The sequence below is a fragment of the Panthera uncia genome, chromosome D2 (assembly GCF_023721935.1).
Source record: "Panthera uncia isolate 11264 chromosome D2, Puncia_PCG_1.0, whole genome shotgun sequence".
NCBI lineage: Eukaryota > Metazoa > Chordata > Mammalia > Carnivora > Felidae > Panthera > Panthera uncia.
This window is the reverse complement of record NC_064818.1, coordinates 45117614-45135122: the sequence shown is the minus strand read 5'-3', so window position 1 is coordinate 45135122 and position 17509 is coordinate 45117614. Positions and strand designations below refer to the sequence as shown.

At 45.6% G+C, this 17509-nt stretch overlaps 1 protein-coding gene across 1 annotated transcript in view; it reads left to right on the top strand.

Moving 5' to 3' along the window:
* VSTM4 (V-set and transmembrane domain containing 4) overlaps nt 1-17509 on the top strand; it is a 92462-nt gene that overhangs the window by 40778 nt on the left and 34175 nt on the right. Inside the window, exons 6-8 of the mRNA XM_049646000.1 lie at nt 93-126; nt 15644-15750; nt 17204-17265. Of these exons, the coding sequence (XP_049501957.1) occupies nt 93-126; nt 15644-15750; nt 17204-17265 (203 nt within the window). The remainder of the gene's footprint in view (nt 1-92; nt 127-15643; nt 15751-17203; nt 17266-17509) is intronic.

The window sequence follows — 17509 nt, the reverse complement described above, 5'->3', positions numbered from 1 at the left end:
ACCTGCATTTCCTGGTGATTCCTGGAGCTTCTATATCTAAAGTAACATTTACTTACCATCTTCTATTTTTTTTTTTTTTTTTTTTTTTACAGTGAGACATTATTTGGTGAAATGTCCTCAGAACAGGTAGGAATATTTTCTTTCTTTCTTCAAATGAAACTCTTTGACAGTTTACTTTCTATCGATATTACCAAGAAATTGGTTAAATATGTATCTTTACCTAGGGGGTCTGCATGTTGGTCTGCACGTTGGCCTCAAAATGTGTGTCCTTCATGCCCTTGCATGTGTCTAGATTCCATGCTCTGGTTATCACCCCCAGAGGGTCCAAAGAAAATATGGCTCATGCTGGTTCAACATACATGCTGGAGGAGGCTTGACGCCTGCTTTTGGAGAACCGTGTCCCCTGTTTAGGAAGAGGCTAGCAGCTTGGACTGAACCACTTTGATGCCTTCTGACCACAAATACTCCTAATTCCCTTTCACCAATGTCTGCTTGTCCTATGCCCCACTCTGCAGAATGTGGCCATTAGTAATATATGTGGTAAGATGCTAGCTTTCTAGCTCGTGGAACATACCTCACAGGAAACATAACGGTTATAGTAGATATTGCAAACTCATACTGTTTAGAAAGTTGACACTTCTGGTCTACACACAATGGCATAGGTCAGTTTCTCCCTGCTCTTCCCTGCGAAGCACAACCATAAACCCTGAAAATAATATCAGAGACAACCGAAGGAGGACTCAAAGGTGGTAAGAAAAAAAAAATTATGAGAGCCAAAGACAAAGAAAAAAATGCTAAAAAGAATCAGAGAGAAACCATGCATGACCTACATTTGTGCAAACACAAATTTGAATGACAGTGCATTTTCCATCTGAATCCGTGGAAGGCATAAGGACCACCAGCAGCTCTGTTGTGGTAGAAGGGGGATCATGTGACTTGGAGCAGTGTTCAATGCTCACATTCAGCAGCATTGTCGGTGGAGGTGACCTTCTTAGGGGTATTGAGCAGGGAGGTCCAATGACTTGAGTAGCCTGAACTTTTGGTCACATTTGGGGCAAGTGTGTTTCTGGCTGAGGCAACGTGCATGTGCAGTGGAGAATGGAGAACACCCAAAAGAAGAGAAAAATACCATGCAAATAGTAACAATAAGAGGGATGGTAGTTAAATTAATAGCAGATGAGACATAATTTAAGGCAAGAAATATTACTGGAGACCAAGAAGGAAATTTCGAATTATGAAAGAACAATACACCAGGAAGATACAACACATATAAATGTATATGGGCCTAACAACGGAGCCTCAACACACATGAAGAAAAATAGAAAATTGAAAGATGAAATTGATGATTCTAGAATAAGAGCTGGATATTTCAAGATCCACTCTCAATAATTGATAGAATACCTAGACAGAAATTCAAGGGCACAGAAGATCAAGCAATTTGACCTGACACATAGAGTAGGAATACTCTACCCAATGACCACCTACCACACCTTTCAAGTGCACTGGGAGTATCCTCCAGGATAGACCAGATGCGAGGCCAGAAAACAGATTTGTATAAACTTAAAAAGTTTATGTATGTAAGAAATCATACAAAGTTTGTTCTCTAAGCAAAAGAATTAAATATAAATTAATGACAGAAGGAAACCTGGGAGAATCCCAAATGTTCTGAAATTTAAAACAACACACTTCTAAATAATATGAAGAAGAAATTATAAGAGAAATTAGAAAATATTTTGAATTGAAAAGAAATGAAAACAAAACACATGAAAACTTACAAGATACGCTGCTAAAGCAGTGCTTAGAGAAAGAATTATGGCTTTAAATGCCTGTATTAGACAAGAAGAAAGATCTCAGATCAATATCCTAAGCTTTCACCATAAGTAACTAGAAAAAGAAGAGCAAGTGAAATCCATTGTAAGCAGAAGAAAGGATATAATAAAGATTAGAGCAGAAATTGATGACAGGGAAAACACACACACACACACACACACACACACACACACACACAGAAAAAAATCAATAAAACCAAAAGTTGGTTCTTGGAAAAGATCAATAGAATTGACAAATCTTAAGTTAGACTGTACATGAAAATAAAAAAGAAAAAGCCAATTACCAAATCAGGAAGAAAAAAGGGAATCACTACAGACTCAAAAGTTAACAGCATTATAAGAAAATATTATGAACACTTTTATTCTAAAAAATAAGACAACATAGATGAAATAGAAAAACTCTTAGAAAGACACAAATTATCTAAATTGATTTAAAAAGACAGCTATAATCTGAATAAACCTATAATAAATCAAGAAATTGAATTGTTAGCTAAAATCTTTCCAACAAGAAAAGCCCAGGCCCATGTTGCTTTACTGGTGAAATATATCAAGAATTGAAAGAAAAAATAATACTAATCCTTCACAAATTATTTCAAAAAGTTTGAGAAAGCAGTCTTTTCAACAAATAATGCTGGGATAAAATATATAAGGAACTCTTACAACTCAATAATAAGATGACAAATAACACAAAAATGGACCAAAGAAAAGAGATTTGAATAGATATTTTCCTGAAGAAGGTATATAAATGGCTAACAAATTCACAAAAATATATTCCGTTTCATTGGTCATTAAGTGGTACAAATACAACCACAATGGTTGTAAAAAGACAATGATGTCAAGTGTTGGTGAGGATGTGGAGAAACTGGAACTCTGTTCATTGTAGGTGGGAATGTAAAATGGTGTAGCTGCTTTGGAAATCAATTTGGTAGTTTCTTAAAACATTCAACATAAACTTACCATATGATTACCCAGAGATTTTACTCGTAGGTATCTGCCCAAGAGAAATGAAAGCATATGTCCACACAAAGACATCCATGCAGTTGTTCACGGCAGCTTTGTTCATAATAACCAGGAGATGAAAACAATCTGAATGTAGCCATCAATTGATGAATGGATAAACAACATTTAGTAATCCGTTTGATGAAATACAATGCGGTAATAAAAAGGGACAAACTGCTGATACATTCTGCACATGGATGAACTTCAGAAACATTATGCTAAGTGAACTAAACCAGATGCAAAAAATATGTATTGCATGATACCAATTATCTGAAATGTCCAGAAAAGGATAAATTTATAGGAACTGAAAATAGTTGCTTAGGGCTGAGAGTGGGCATAGGAATTAACTATAAATGAGCAAGAGGGAAATTTGGGGGGTAATAGAAATGTTCCAAGACTGTAGTATAGTGATGGTTGAGTCCTACACTTGAGATCAATGACTTTCATGGGGAGTAAATTATGCCTCGATAAAAGTATTTGTTTCTTCTTAAAAGTATGTGCCCCCCCCCCCACAGAGCCCTAAGGACTGGCATTTCAGATATGGGGGGAGGTTATGGCTGGGGAGCCCAGAGTTTGTGAGGAGCCAGCCTGCCGGTGCTTCTCAGGATTTGCCTGCTGTGATCTACTGTGTCCCTTGCCTCGCTAACAAGGAGTGCCATTTGGGCCCCTCCCTTCCTCTCCCTTTGGTAATAGGGGTAAGACATGCTCCTACTCTGAGCTGGTGCCAAGGCTAGACATATAGTAAGGGTGTCACCCTAGTCTGGTGGGCCTTAGAGTTTGGTCACCCCCGGCCGTGGGATACCTACCAGAGGTCAGTGATGACCACAGAGTCCCATTCAGATGCCGCCCCTCTACCAGCTGGTGCTGTCTGTGAATCTGTGAGTGCCTGAGTTAAGCTCTCTCCATGGGCATGTCTCCTGTCGGGCCAGCCACAGATCTACCTCTGGAAAGCCTATCTTTACTCCACTGCACCCCAGGACCATGTAGGGGTGCCCCACCGACTTGTATTCATCTTCCCGATTAGGACCTCAGGCTGATTTGACTCAGTGCAGCCCAGATTCCTTGCTAGTGAACTGGTCAGTCCCTTGCCTTTCAACTGGTTTTGGCCTGAATTGTGCTCTGCCTCTGCAGCCCACACAGAGGCTCCTTCTGTCCCTATCGTGTTGGGGCCTCCCGACCCCAGCTCCATCCGTGCAATGGCAGTGGTCAGCTGGGCCCCTGGAGTCTCAAGCTATTATTGGGATAAATGTCCTTCTCTGTCCTCTGACCACTTCCTCCTAAGGGAGAATGGGCAGAGAGCACAGGACCAGGGCAGGATGCCAGGAACGGAAACCCTTAGGCAGGGGAGGGACCCTCAGGAAGAGGCCACATGCTGGCACTGTGGCTGCGGTCACCAAGAGGAGGGCCTACCAAGTGACTGGGACAGACCTGGAGGCTCTAAGGGATTCCATGACTTATTGCGATTATTGCGAGAAGTTCATACTGAAGGAAAGCGCGTCTCATTTTGAATATGTGTCATCCCCAAAGTCGGAAGTTGCTATCCCCTGGGAGGGGGTGGCCCTGATTTGGGGGTTGGGAAACTGTTTCCTTCCCATGGCTAAGTGCTCTCCTGGAACAGAAAGCTGGGCCGGAGCATCTCAGGGTTCTGCAAGATTTTTCAGCTCCCTAAAAGCAGCTCGAGGAGTGAGCATGATACTGCCCCCAAAGGTCCCGGAAAGGCAGATTTGAAATGAAATGCCACCAATTGCATAGAGCCCCACACCATGACACCTTGTCCACGGATGCAGATGCCTTCTTTCCTGTAGGTCAAGTTTAAGAAAAGTTGCCAAGAGGATGGCCGTGGGCACCAAAAAGGCAGTTCCCAGACAGTAGATTTCCTGATCTGTTGTTTGACCTCTTCTTACGGGTTTGAGATAACAAAGTATTTGCAGATGGGAGAAATTGAAGTGCACATTATGTTCCCTGTGCCAACAGCAGTTCTGACAGAAGATATCCAGGCTTTCTTCATGTTCTCTGGTGTGTGTGCTCTCTCATGGATGAATAGGGGCACAGACTATTTATATGCTGGATAAGTTACAGGCATAGCATTACTCTGGTTTGTGAGCTTTGTTTAAAGCACTTTTCAGTTTTTTCTGAACCATCAGAGTTTTTTTTTTTTTTTTAAACATACCCTGACAGTCGAAGTATGGGATTTAATTAATAATTGACTGGTTCAGAACCTTAGTGTGAAGGCAGAGGTGATTTCAAAGGGAATCTAAAGATACCGGCTCTGAACTTAGATGTGTAACTACTCGCTTCATTTCCATAATACTGAATAGTGGTAGGATTATGGAATTTGTTTCTTCTGTGAAAGGTAATCTTCTGTGATGCTGAAAGATTCTGGGGCCAGGCTGCCTCGGTTCAAATCCGGGCTCTGCCGCTGATTGCTGTGTGCCTTTGGCCAGCTTTGCCACCTCTCTGATGAAAGGGGGGTGGGGGGACAAAGCTGATGCATAGTGTTGTTGGCAGGATTCGATGAGTTAGTCTGTGTGAAGTGCTTCCGACTGTCCTGGTAAATGGTGAGCTCTATGCAACTGGCTTTTGTTATTATTCAGTCACACTTGGGTGATTCTTCTGTAAGGGATTTCTTGTAAGGCCCGTAGGGCAAGGATGAAATAGCGCACAGCCCATGCCCTTGAGTGCCGCATCAAATGGGAGACCTAGAGAAACAAAACCGTGGCAGCACGCAGGTGGTGCCCACCAAGCTGTCACGGGCACCCAGATAAGCCGCTCCTAACCCCGTCCCAGGGCTCTGTGGTTGGTAGGGAAAGCTTCCTGGAGGTGAAATTCACACCAAGTATTGAAGGAGGAGGAAGAGTGTTTCAGAAAAGGGTTGGGCAGGGGGGGGGGGGATGGGGAGGCAGCACGCAGAAGTGGGGAGGGAGAGTGGGTGAGAGGCTGGGAGGATGAGGTCACTTGGTCCATGAGGGTGAGGAGGCTTGCAGGTGCAGGGCAGAGCAGCAGGGAGGAGAGGCTGGAGGGGGTGGCAGGGCCAGATGCCAGGGGATGGGCACAGGGCTAAGCATCGACACATACCATCGTCTTCATTCCTCACCACAACCCCAAGAGTGGGTGGTGTGATGGTCCCATTCTCCAGATGAAAACTGACATGAAGAGTGTGGCTCATGGTGAGGTCTCTGCCAGGCAGAGGTGGAGACGCGAGGATGCCAGCCCGGGGCCACCTGGCTCCAGGACTAATGCACTGTCCCAGACACACCAGGAAGCTCGGACATGGTTGTGAGCACTTCGGGGTTGGCATGCACACAGGTGAACGAGGAGGAGACACTAGAGAGAGTCAGGGCAGTGGAAGCAGAGTGGGAAGGGTGTAGCCACAGATGCCAGGGAGGGCGGTGGCTGCCCTGTGTCCCCCTGACTTTGAGAAGCCAGTGTGCTCTGGTCATAGTCATCGATTTGCAGATGCGCCAGCCATTATTGTTCTTTGCTTGGGTTTTAGCCCACCCGTGTGCCAAATGCCTCCCCTCTGGCCACGTTCACCTGAGCAAGCAAGGTGGCGAGGGCCGGGATAGCAGATGCGGCCGTGTGGCTCCTGGCCCCCGTCCTGTATCCCTGACATCCTTGCTGTGCCTCTTATCCTCACCCCACCCCAGCTCTCAGGCTCGGTGTCCCTCCCTAGTCCCCAGGCAGAAGAAGGCATGAGGAGGACCGACCTGTGAGATGGAGCCTGGTGGTTATTCCTGGCATCATGTAAAAAACATTCCGCCCAGGGGCGCCTGGGTGGCTCCGTCGATTGAGCGACCGACTTTGGCTCAGGTCATGATCTCACGGTTCGTGAGTTCGAGCCCCGCATCGGGCTCACTGTTGTCAGCTCAGAGCCTGCTTTGGATCCTCTGTCCCCCTTTCTATGTGCCCCTCCCCATCTCAGGCTCACTCTTTCAAAAATGAATAAACATTAAAAAAAAAAAAATCCCACCTGGATTTGGTGTTAGCTGGAGCCATGCCACCCAGCAGCTTGACCTTGGGCCACTCGAGAATTTTTCACCCTCCACAAAATGGGTGCAAATTTGCTTTTGTCCTTCTTGCTCAGGGTCGTGAGGATTCAGTGAGATAGCAGTGGCTGTGGGCTAATTCCTCATAATTACTCACGGCATGCCCGTGTACCTCCACTTGTGAACACTTTATGGGATTTATTTCTAATCTTCATAAAACCCTGCAAGGCACAAATTAGTCTCCCCAGACTAAGAACAGGAATAAAACTGCCAACTATTAGATAAATAGCTAGCCCTCTGTACTATTTACGAACCTTCTGATTCCAGGTGACAGGAAGCTAGCACAGATGGTGTTACCTAGGAAGGGACTTGGCCGGCTCATCTGACTAGGGCTGCTGCAGTGGTTGGGCCCCAGGGAAGCTCGGTCTGGGAGACACAGTGTTGTTGGGGTGATGGCGTCTATTCCCAGCCTGTCTCCGGGCAGTGCTGCCTCAAGGATTGGCGTATCCCCGGGCCAGGCTGGCTCCCCTTGGGAAGAGAAAGGTGGGAGCAGGTGCTTTGCCACCTGGCCTAATGAAGGAATTGTCTCACTTCCTGACCAGCAAATACAACTGCACCCTGGTGGTAGGGGACCGGCCTGAACCGAGCATGGTGGCCAGAGGATGGGTGGGGCCAATCCCACGCAAACACATACCCTCAGTGGTGTGGGCGATAGATGCAGGGCATGTAACCCCAGTGACTTCTCTGCCATTTTTCTTATGACCCAAGACGAGAACACTGCATGGAACCACTAAATATTAATGAGGCATGATCTTACCAGTTCGTATTCATAGATCTTAAATTCACAAACAAGACCAGTGGCCTGGCAAAGCTTCCGTGCAGGCTTCACAAAGCCGGCAGGGACTGCAACGGAGAGCTTTAACAACAGGGCCCCAGCAGAACCTCTCAGATTGTGTAAGCCATTTATGATAAAAGGCCATGGAGGCTGTGGACAGGGAGGCGCTTTGGCAGCTCCCTCACAAGGGAGCAGCTTTATTCTGATGCTACTTGGAACGTGCATGCAAAAACCCCGTAGGGTAGAAGCAGCAGAGAAGAACACACCGTGACCACCAAGGGTCTGCCGCTCTTTTCTAGGTGCACCGGTTCTGGCTCAGGTTACAGAGAACTCTGTCATGTCTGGCCCCCTCTTCAAGGACTCTGAGAGAGATTCCATAATAATGATGGTAATAATACTGGTAAGATAATGCAGTAGGTGAAGCCCATTAAACGCTCATTGTGTACTATGTATGGTTTTATGTTCTTGGCATGTCATATAAAAAAGAGTCATTTCAAGGGAGTCACCGTGAGCGGGTGGTACCCTTTGTCCATCTTGAGAGTGGAGTTCTGCAGCTTTGAGCAGCTCCCGGCATGCGGTGGCCATTAACCTTGAGTAGTCCAGTGGCATGGGAAACCCACAAAGCACGCTCCAAAGCCTAGAGAGAGAGGTTGGGAAATTTGCCCTATTTGCACGAGTCATTGGCCTTTCTCAGTGGCAGCCAACCTGAGGAGGGGGGCTGTAATTGTGCTCCTCCCCCCTCCCCCAGCTTATTGAGATATAATTGACTGTAACTGATAATGACAGTGAGTGGCCGCCATAGTTGTCGAGATCAGCGTTCCTCCTTCAAGATTCTACACTTGAAGCTGCGGGGTACAGGGTTAGGGGGTGACGGGTGGGCTGCATGAAATCTTGGAAAAAAGAGCACAGAGCTGCTTGGCAAGGAGCTCGTGATCCTCTGGGGACCCGTATCAGGCATCGGCATTGTCAAAACAGAGCTATGTGGGCAAGAGGAAAGGAAGCACATGGACATTTCTGCAGATAAAACAGGCAGCTAAAGCAATGACTTTCAAAGACAGCGTGGAGAAGAAGGGCTCGAGGGGTGGGGTGGGGTGGGGTGGGGTGGGGAGAATGGCTCCAGGAAGCAGGCCTGGGGCAGGTGTGGGCAGGACCAGAGCCCGAACACCTTCCTCAGCCCCACTCACGGAGGGCTTTCTGAGCTGAGTTCTTTTGATTGACAGACAACACTTGGCATGAGAGTTCAGAGAGCAGCAAATCCCCTTGCAGCACATGACAGACAGCTGTGTGCCCAAGGATGAGGGTGCCTACTCATTCAATAGGAAACAAGATTAAACAGACCTTAAGGAAGCATTTTGATTCATAGTTCCTATTTTGAGGCACAAAGATTTCCCGGGACCGAAGGAAACACTTGGCCTCTGGGCGCGCGAGGGTTGGATGTACGAAAGTCCCTCAGCGTGAATGGTTAGCTGTACCTCTAGTATTATCCCAGAGACAGGTGGGTGTTAGGACAGTCACTGATGTGTGGGTGAGGACCCGTATGCCACAGGCACTGTGGTTCAATATGAGGGGTGCTTTGATCTCACATTTAGTTATGGAAGCAAGATGTGGCTGGGTCTTAGTTATAATTTTGTTCTTTGGTGGGATCAGCTCGGTTTGTGCTATTGTATTGTTTTTTTCTACTCCCAAACACTCTTAGCTATAGAGTAGAGACACCGGATTTCCACATGGCCAGCCTACCCCCTCCATTTTGACAGGTGACATCACTTATTCCAGAGAATTCCAGGTATAGGAATTGTGCTCCCCTCCTCCTCTGTCCAATCCTAGGCCAAGACGGCCCTTGGTCTTGGGCACCAGCCACAGCTCTTGCCTCCAAGTCCCCAGCACTCTGGTTGGGCCCTCTTCCTCCCACCCAGGCAGGGCTTTAGCTGCTGTAACAGTCCCAGATTTAGTACAGACTTAAATGCAATGGAATGCTGATATCGCCTTTCAGTACCTTCTCCTTAGGGAGCTGGTTTAAGCCCAGAGCAGCCATCGTGGATCTGGCTTGATTTACCCTCTTCCTGTCCTAGTTTTCTTCTTCTCTGTTGTCTGGGCTGGGCCCAGAATCCTTGCTTCAGGGCCAAGGAGGCAGGCCGCCCTGGATCAGGTCCCACGTCTCCCGCCTGGACCTCTCCGAGGCTTCATTTTCCCATCTGGGAGGGTCGGAGATTATGGATATTGTGCACTTTTCCCAGTGCTTTGCCTAGGATAGAGACACACGTAGCTCTTATTAACTGAAGTTCAGCGAAGTGTAGTTGCTCACAATTTGTTCGATACCTAGCAAAACCCAGGTTGCCTGCTCCATCCGGTGCCCTGGGGCTGCTTGGGGGTACAGCTTCTCCCTCCTCCTTACCCACCTGCTGTGTGCTGTGCTGGTTCTTAGATAACACAGCTGTACCTGTGGCAACAGGAGAGCATGCTGTACTATTTTGGGCAGAAAGTTTTTTGATCAACGTGTAGGTTGAAACTGGTAGACCTCAGGGCCGAGACATGGTGCCAGGAGATACCCAGGCGGCGACATGATCCTCCCTGGGTAACACTGTGAAACATCTCCCACTGCACTCATGCACCAGAGATTTGGGTCAGTGCCCCTGAGCTGCTTCACGTCCTGTCTACTTTAGGCCGTGCCAGCCAATCTGACCCTAATAATAACCCTGTGTACTTCTCCCCATTTTACAGATTGGGGGATGGAGGCCCAGGAAGTGAGTGACTTATCCAGGGTCACCTCTCTCGTCAGAGTGGAACCTGCTGTAGCGCAGGCCTTCTGCCCCTTGTCCAGTGCCCATTCCCCGGATCCGGCCACCATGTGCCACAGAGCAGAGGTGCCCAGCTTTCGTGGGAGGGAGACGCCTATGAGAGGTGTCTGGGCCAGATGTTTGCACCTGTTACAATACCTCCCACGTGTGCCAGCCACGCAGCCCTTGTGGGAACCAGAAAGATAGCCCTGTCTTCCACAAATAGCACTGCTTTCCAATCGCACACCTCTCTCATTTAGATGGAGTTTCTGGCCCGTTTTCTATCTGTTTTGGTTTGACTGGCTCCAGCAATGCTCACTCCCTTGTGTCTGGGACAAAACACAGTCCTGTTCCAACCTAAGGTATAGAGTAACTTTCCTGTAAGTGAATCATAAAGTGGACTTTTCTTTGTCGAAAATTTCGACCAGTCTTGCTGGCTCATTGGGAGAAATAATATTTTGCGAGAGAAATCATCTGTCACGTCACTGGGGTGACTCATTGTATATGAATTCCCACCGTTGAAGTATGAATTAGGGCTAAATTTAGTTCACTGCAGTTTTGCTGTTTTGAAGGAAAATGGTGATGACAAAGCAGATCTTTTTTAGCTTACTGAAAGCCCTGGGTCTGATGGCATACATTTATATAAATGATGTCCCCGAACTTTCACTTTTTATTAAAGAGCTAAAGAACTAAGTCCAAGAAAAAAGAAGAGGAAGGAGGAAATATTTGATTCTGCAGGGTTTGAGGTACAACTGGCAAGGACGATCCAAGCTCAGAGGCGGTAGACAAGAAAAAGAAATATTGAATAATTTAACAAAAAGAAACAGATCACTGTGCGTTAATAGGAAGCCAAAATTCAAAGGGAATTGGGAGGAATGTTTGCACTAAATACGTCCGGCTGATGTGAAAGGTGTGTGCCAATCTTTAAGAAAACTCGAGACCCTAATAAATAATTACAGATGTCCACACATCATTCGCAAAAGAGGAAACGCGAGGAGACAAATGCTGGAAATGTTCATCCTCACGAAGTCAGAGAAATGCAAGGAAAAGGGAGATCCCGTTGTTATCCGGTGAGTAGTTTTTTTAAGCCGATAAACCAGGTGTTAAAGAGGATGAAAACAGAAATCTCCTCATCCGTTGACCGAGTGGCTATGAAGTAGGGCTAACTTGTTGGAAATCATTCTGACAGTGCGAATTAAATACCCTTTAAAATGGTCCTCCTCCACGAACTAGTAATTCCAGCTCTAAGAATCTAACCTAACACAAAAGTCTAAGAGTAGAAAACCATTATGCACAAATACATTTATAACAACATTACTCACGTGTCAAGTATTACTGAGATGCCAGGGAACAGTTGAGTACCGTGGCCTACCTGTCTTCTCACCGGAACACTGTCAAGATGTCACAATGTGGAGAATACAAATTAGGTAAGAAGAAGGGTGCAAAATTATGAAACAGTGTGACAGTAACACACAGTGTGTAAAAACCAAGGAAGAGTTGAAACTTGTGTTCACACAAAAGCCTGGACACGGACGTTTATGGAAGCTTTATTCATAATAGCCCAAACTGGGAAGCAACCAACATACCCTATGGTAGGGGATTGGATTTGGAAGACGTGGTACGTCTAGACAATGGAATATCATTCAGCGCTAAAGAGGAATGAGCTAGCAAGCCAGGAAAAAACATGGAGGAAACTTAAGTGCATATTACTATGTGAAAGAAGCCAATCTGAAAAGGCTACATAATGTATGATTGCACCTATATGACATTCTGGAGGAGACAAAACTATGGAGACAGTAAATAGATCAGCGGTTGCCAAGGGTTGGGTGGGGGGCGGGGAGCAGGAGGAATGACTAGGTGGAACACGGAGGGGTTTGTGGCAGTACCACTATTCTTTATGATACCGCAGTGGTGGATACATTGTCCAAACCCATGGAACTCACCAAAGTGAGCCCTAATAGAAATTATGGGCTTTGGGTGCTAATGATATATTGATGTAGGTTCATCACTTATAACAAAGTCCCACCATGGTGAGGGGTGTTGATTAATGGGGGAGGCTGTGCCTGTGCAGGGGGCAGGGTGGGGGACATATGAAAAATCTCTTACCCTTTGCTCAGTTTTGCTGTGAACCTAAAACTTCTCTAAAAAAAAAAATAAAGTCCATTAAAAAAATTAAACAAGAAACAGGAAAAAGACTGGAAATATTTAAGAAGGTTGTGTTTTGGTTAGGATAGACTTATTTATTTTCGTTTTTTTCCTCCATGCCTGTAATTACCATTTGAAAACATGAACATGCATTAATTTATAATGGAAAGAAGAAAAAATAAACGTTTCAAGGGTTTAAAGCTATGAGATGAAGCTGTACATGTGGTTGTGTATTTAAGCAATTCTGAGAGTTTTTGATCCCTTGTTTCCTCTTAGTGGTCAGCGTTTTGTAAACGCACATTCCTCTGGGATATCTGTGAGTTTACACAGTTGACCCTGCACTCTAAACTCATGGCTGGTTAGAGTTTCCGTTCCCAGTAAAAATAAGCCATCTTTGGGGAAACTCAGTGTGATCTATATTCTTGGAATTTTTCCCACAATGTGTGGGTCAATCTTTGTTCATTTAAAAATTTTTTTTAAATGTTTATTTATTTTTGAGAGATAGAGACAAAGCCCGAGTGGGGAGGGGGCAGAGAGAGAGGGAGACACAGAATCCGAAGCAGGCTCCAGGCTCTGAGCTGTCAGCACACAGCCCGATGCGGGGCTCGAACTCAGGAATGGTGAGATCTTGACCTAGGCTTAACCGACTGAGCCACCCAGGTAGCCCCAATCTCTGTTCATTTTTTTTTTTTAATTTTTTTTTCAACGTTTTTTATTTATTTTTGGGACAGAGAGAGACAGAGCATGAATGGGGGAGGATCAGAGAGAGAGGGAGACACAGAATCGGAAACAGGCTCCAGGCTCCGAGCCATCAGCCCAGAGCCTGACGCGGGGCTCGAACTCATGGACCGCGAGATCGTGACCTGGCTGAAGTCGGACGCTTAACCGACTGCGCCACCCAGGCGCCCCTCTCTGTTCATTTTTAAAACCCTAGGACAATGTTAGAATAACCTTCTTTTATTAAATATATAGAGAGATTTCTTCATGTTTAACTGATTGCTTTCCAGTGATTATACAGTCACATGGTTTAATAATTAAAATTGAAAATTTAAATAATTGACTAAAAAATGTGTAGTGATAATTCTTCCTGCCCGGCCTCCTGTCTGCTTAGTTCCTCAGCAGCCCCATTGTAAGGAACCACTATTTTAAAATTCTTGTGAATACTTCCAGAGTTTCTTTGTGCACATGTATGCAAATGTTAATATATATATATATATATATATATATATATATATTTATTTATTTTTACTTTTCCCTGCTTTTATACAAAAGGGGCACGTGTTACACATTGGCCAACACCCAGCTTTACCACTTAACGATGTATCTTTTCTCATCACACATAAATAGCTTCTTACTCCTCTTTGCAGCTACAGAGAACCCACCCCCCCTTTGTGGATCGGTAGATTCACTGTCATTTCCTTAACCAGTCCCCTGCTGATGGACAGTTGGGTTCTTATTGCTATTAACAACAGCACCGTAAGGACAAATCTTATACATACATTTCATACACATGCAAGGATATCCACAGAAGAAATTCCCGGAAGTGAAATCGCTGGGTCAGGGTAGAAGCCTCTGTAATTCTGATTGCCAAATTATTCTGATTGCCAAGTTATTCTTATCGCCAAGTATTCTCCTTTGGGAAGGGTTTACACTCATACCAGCCGTACATCTGAGTGCCCAATTGTCTGCATTCTTGGCAAAATAGCACTTTGCCTCCAATGTGATTATTGCCATTCTGATATGTGGAGAAAGGAAGTGCAGTATGTTTTAATTTGGATTTCTTTTGTGAGGGAGCTTTAGCATGTTTTCATAGGTAAGAGCCTTTCCTCTTGCATGATAACCGTTTACTGCTTTCCTTCATTTTGATTATTAGGCAGTTGGTCATAGGCTTAAGGCTTTCTAAAAAGTCTTTATGTATTAGGGAGATAGTCTGTCTTGGTAACTGCACCTGCCTGGATAAGAGATGTGCCTCAGGATAAGAGATTCTAAAAGGGGCTTCCCTATGGGTTGCTGGAGCCAATATGACACACTTGAAATAAGAGTGATAGCCATTCAATAAAGTGTATACACTTCATCCTACATGTAGGATCAAGATTTCACAGCAAGCCAGTCTGTGTTTGTATCTTTTGTCACTTAGGTCCTTTATGTCTTACCTGTAATATAAGGCTTATTTATCAGTGTCGTCATTCTGGGTTGTCATGGGTAACACATGCAGGAATCTGATATTATAGATACAGAATCTGATATTATACACAGGGCCAGATAACTGAAAACACCCACAGCCCTCCTCAGGGTGAAGCCACTTACCCGCTACTAACAGTAAAGGTACAGCAGGAGAAGAAAGCGTGAACAATCATGGGGGACCCTGGAGACTTCCAGAAGAAAGCACGAACCGTCATGGGGGACCCTGGAGACTTCCATGAGAAAGCGTGACAATCATGGGGGACGCTGGAGACTTCCAGAAGAAAGTGTGACAATCATAGGTGACCCTGGAGACTTCTAGAAGAAAGCATGAACAATCATGTGGGACCCTGGAGACTTCCAGAAAAAAGCACGAACCATCATGGGGGACCCTGGAGACTTCCAGGTGCAGCTCCCAAGCTCTGTTCTCCCTTGCACAAGAGGGGCTCTGTTTTTGGATTGGGAACCACAAAAATATGTGCCAAGAATCTCGGTTTTACGGAAGCTCAAGCAGAAGTTTCAAAAGGTATCTCAATACCCTACTAGTGATGTGGCCAAGCCAAACTCTATAATTCATGAAATCAGTATAAACTATCAATCCATACATCTGTAACTGTGTAGACAAGCTGGTTCTGGATCTCTCCAGGGATCTGTGAACTTTAAAAAGCACATTATAAACCACTAACTAGCTCATCTCAACATCCTTATCTTAGCTGTAGGTCAGTCCCAGACCTCCAGACATCCCTGGAGATAAGCATAGAGTGATCCCAATCCAGCTGTAAGATAACCTGACCTTAGATAGGTACTCAGGAAGCACACAGAAACTATTGCTTCCTTTCCCTTTCCCTGGAACAAATACGATTTTGCCTTCACCAAGACTCTTCTCTTCTATAGTTCAGGGGAGACCGTTACCAGTGTGACCAGCTTGGCCCCGCTGCAACCCAAGAAAGGCAAGAGGCGGAAGGAGAAGGCTGACGTTCCTCCTGCAGTCCCTGCCAAAGGTAGGAAGCTAGCTTACAATTACCCACGCAGGAGCCAGCTCAACTGATCCAGAGTGGGTCTGGGGTTAGAAGTGGGACCAGGACAGGGGGAGTAGACAGATGGAAGACATGACATCCAGTGATTATATAGCTTGGAGAACCCCACCTAGATTCTGATCATAACTGAGCCCCATTACTAGGTGGGGCTGGGGGTGGTGCACCGGATCAGCATGCTTTAGTGGGTGGGTGGGGGAGCCAACATGCAGAGACTGATTCCACAGTATATTCCATCCACACTGAAATATATTTCAACTATTAACATGCTCGGCACATAGTGAGGTGGGACAAGGGGTGTCAACATCTTGGTTCATTCAAGGGAAAGAAGCCTCTGATTTTTCTAAAGATGTAAACCAGGTATGTAGTTTATTTTGGATTGGCCCTGGGGATGAAATGAGGGTTGGTCTTTGATTCCAGTTATAATGTAGAGCAACGTGGGTGAGAAAGATGGGTGTTTCTGGAGGAGAGACTGCTCATATCTTAGGAGAACTAAGGCCATCTACAGACAGTTCCTAAAATTACCATGGCCAATTTGGGAGACGTTCATGCCTCAAATAATTTGAAATGTAGTTGGAAGTACTAGGACCTCCCAGATAAACAATTTAAATAAGAAGACAAGATACATTTTATCCCTCAGGTGAGACTTCACAGGCTGTCACCTAGAGACCCTTGGGGTCGTGTGGTGAATGCCACTGGTGCTCAGGCTGAACACACGTTGGGTGGACAGAAAGGCTGGAAGGCCTGGGCGTTCTGGGAGGCATGACAAGTGCAGATCTGGGGAGGGAAGGGGGCAGAGAACCCTGCCGTAACATCTCATTCAATCAGAGTAGATAGTACCCTACCTTACCAAAGATAAAAGTGAGACTCAGAGAGCTAAGTGATGGAGTCTGGCTTGGAGGTGAGGTCTGTCTGACTTTGAAGGTCAAGTTTAAGTTCCAAATCATTGAAATACTCATTACATGACATGGTGGGGAAGAGCCTTGGTTTTCTCCTCTGTTAAGTGGGGACAGTAAGACCCTCCCTGATGACCTGTCAGGGCTGCTGTGCAGGTCAAGGTCACTGCTTTCACTGTTAGTGTGTAGTTAGAACGAAGCCCCAGGGAAGTTCCCAGGCTCAGCCTTTACCAAACACACCTGGTTCTCACCTGCACACCTGACCTCTTTGTAGCTGGCAGTGTTTTATGCAGAGCTGTTTCATTGACCTTGAAGATGGGAAAGGATGACATGGCTAAAGACTAGGGGAGAATTGCTCTCCATCGAGGGGCACCCAGTGGTATCTAGGTCAGAAACGGGAGTTCTTCCATAGGGGCAGGAAGGGGTCCATGAGTCTCCACAGAGTATGTCTGTGTTGCTCATGATATGTGGACGTTAAAAGTCTGGGGAGAATTGGAAGCTAAACTCTTCATACGCTTCCACAGCCCCCATAGCCGCCACGTTCCATAAACCGAAGCTGCTGAAACCGCAGAGGAAAGTCACGCTGGTGAGTAACCCTATTCTGTTTGGTGTTGTCCCCTCAAGCCTTCAACACGCTGCAGAGCCCAAGTAGTAGCTTTACTGACTCCAATCACACTGATAGTTCTCAGTGCCTTGATCCCCAAGCAAAGACATTCTCTCTGCTTGGGTCAGCTTTTGAGACATCTTTTCCCCATATCTTGTTCCCAGAGTGGCTTTCTAAAAATCAAAATAGAACATATGTTTCATTATAAACGCTATTTTTCAAAAAG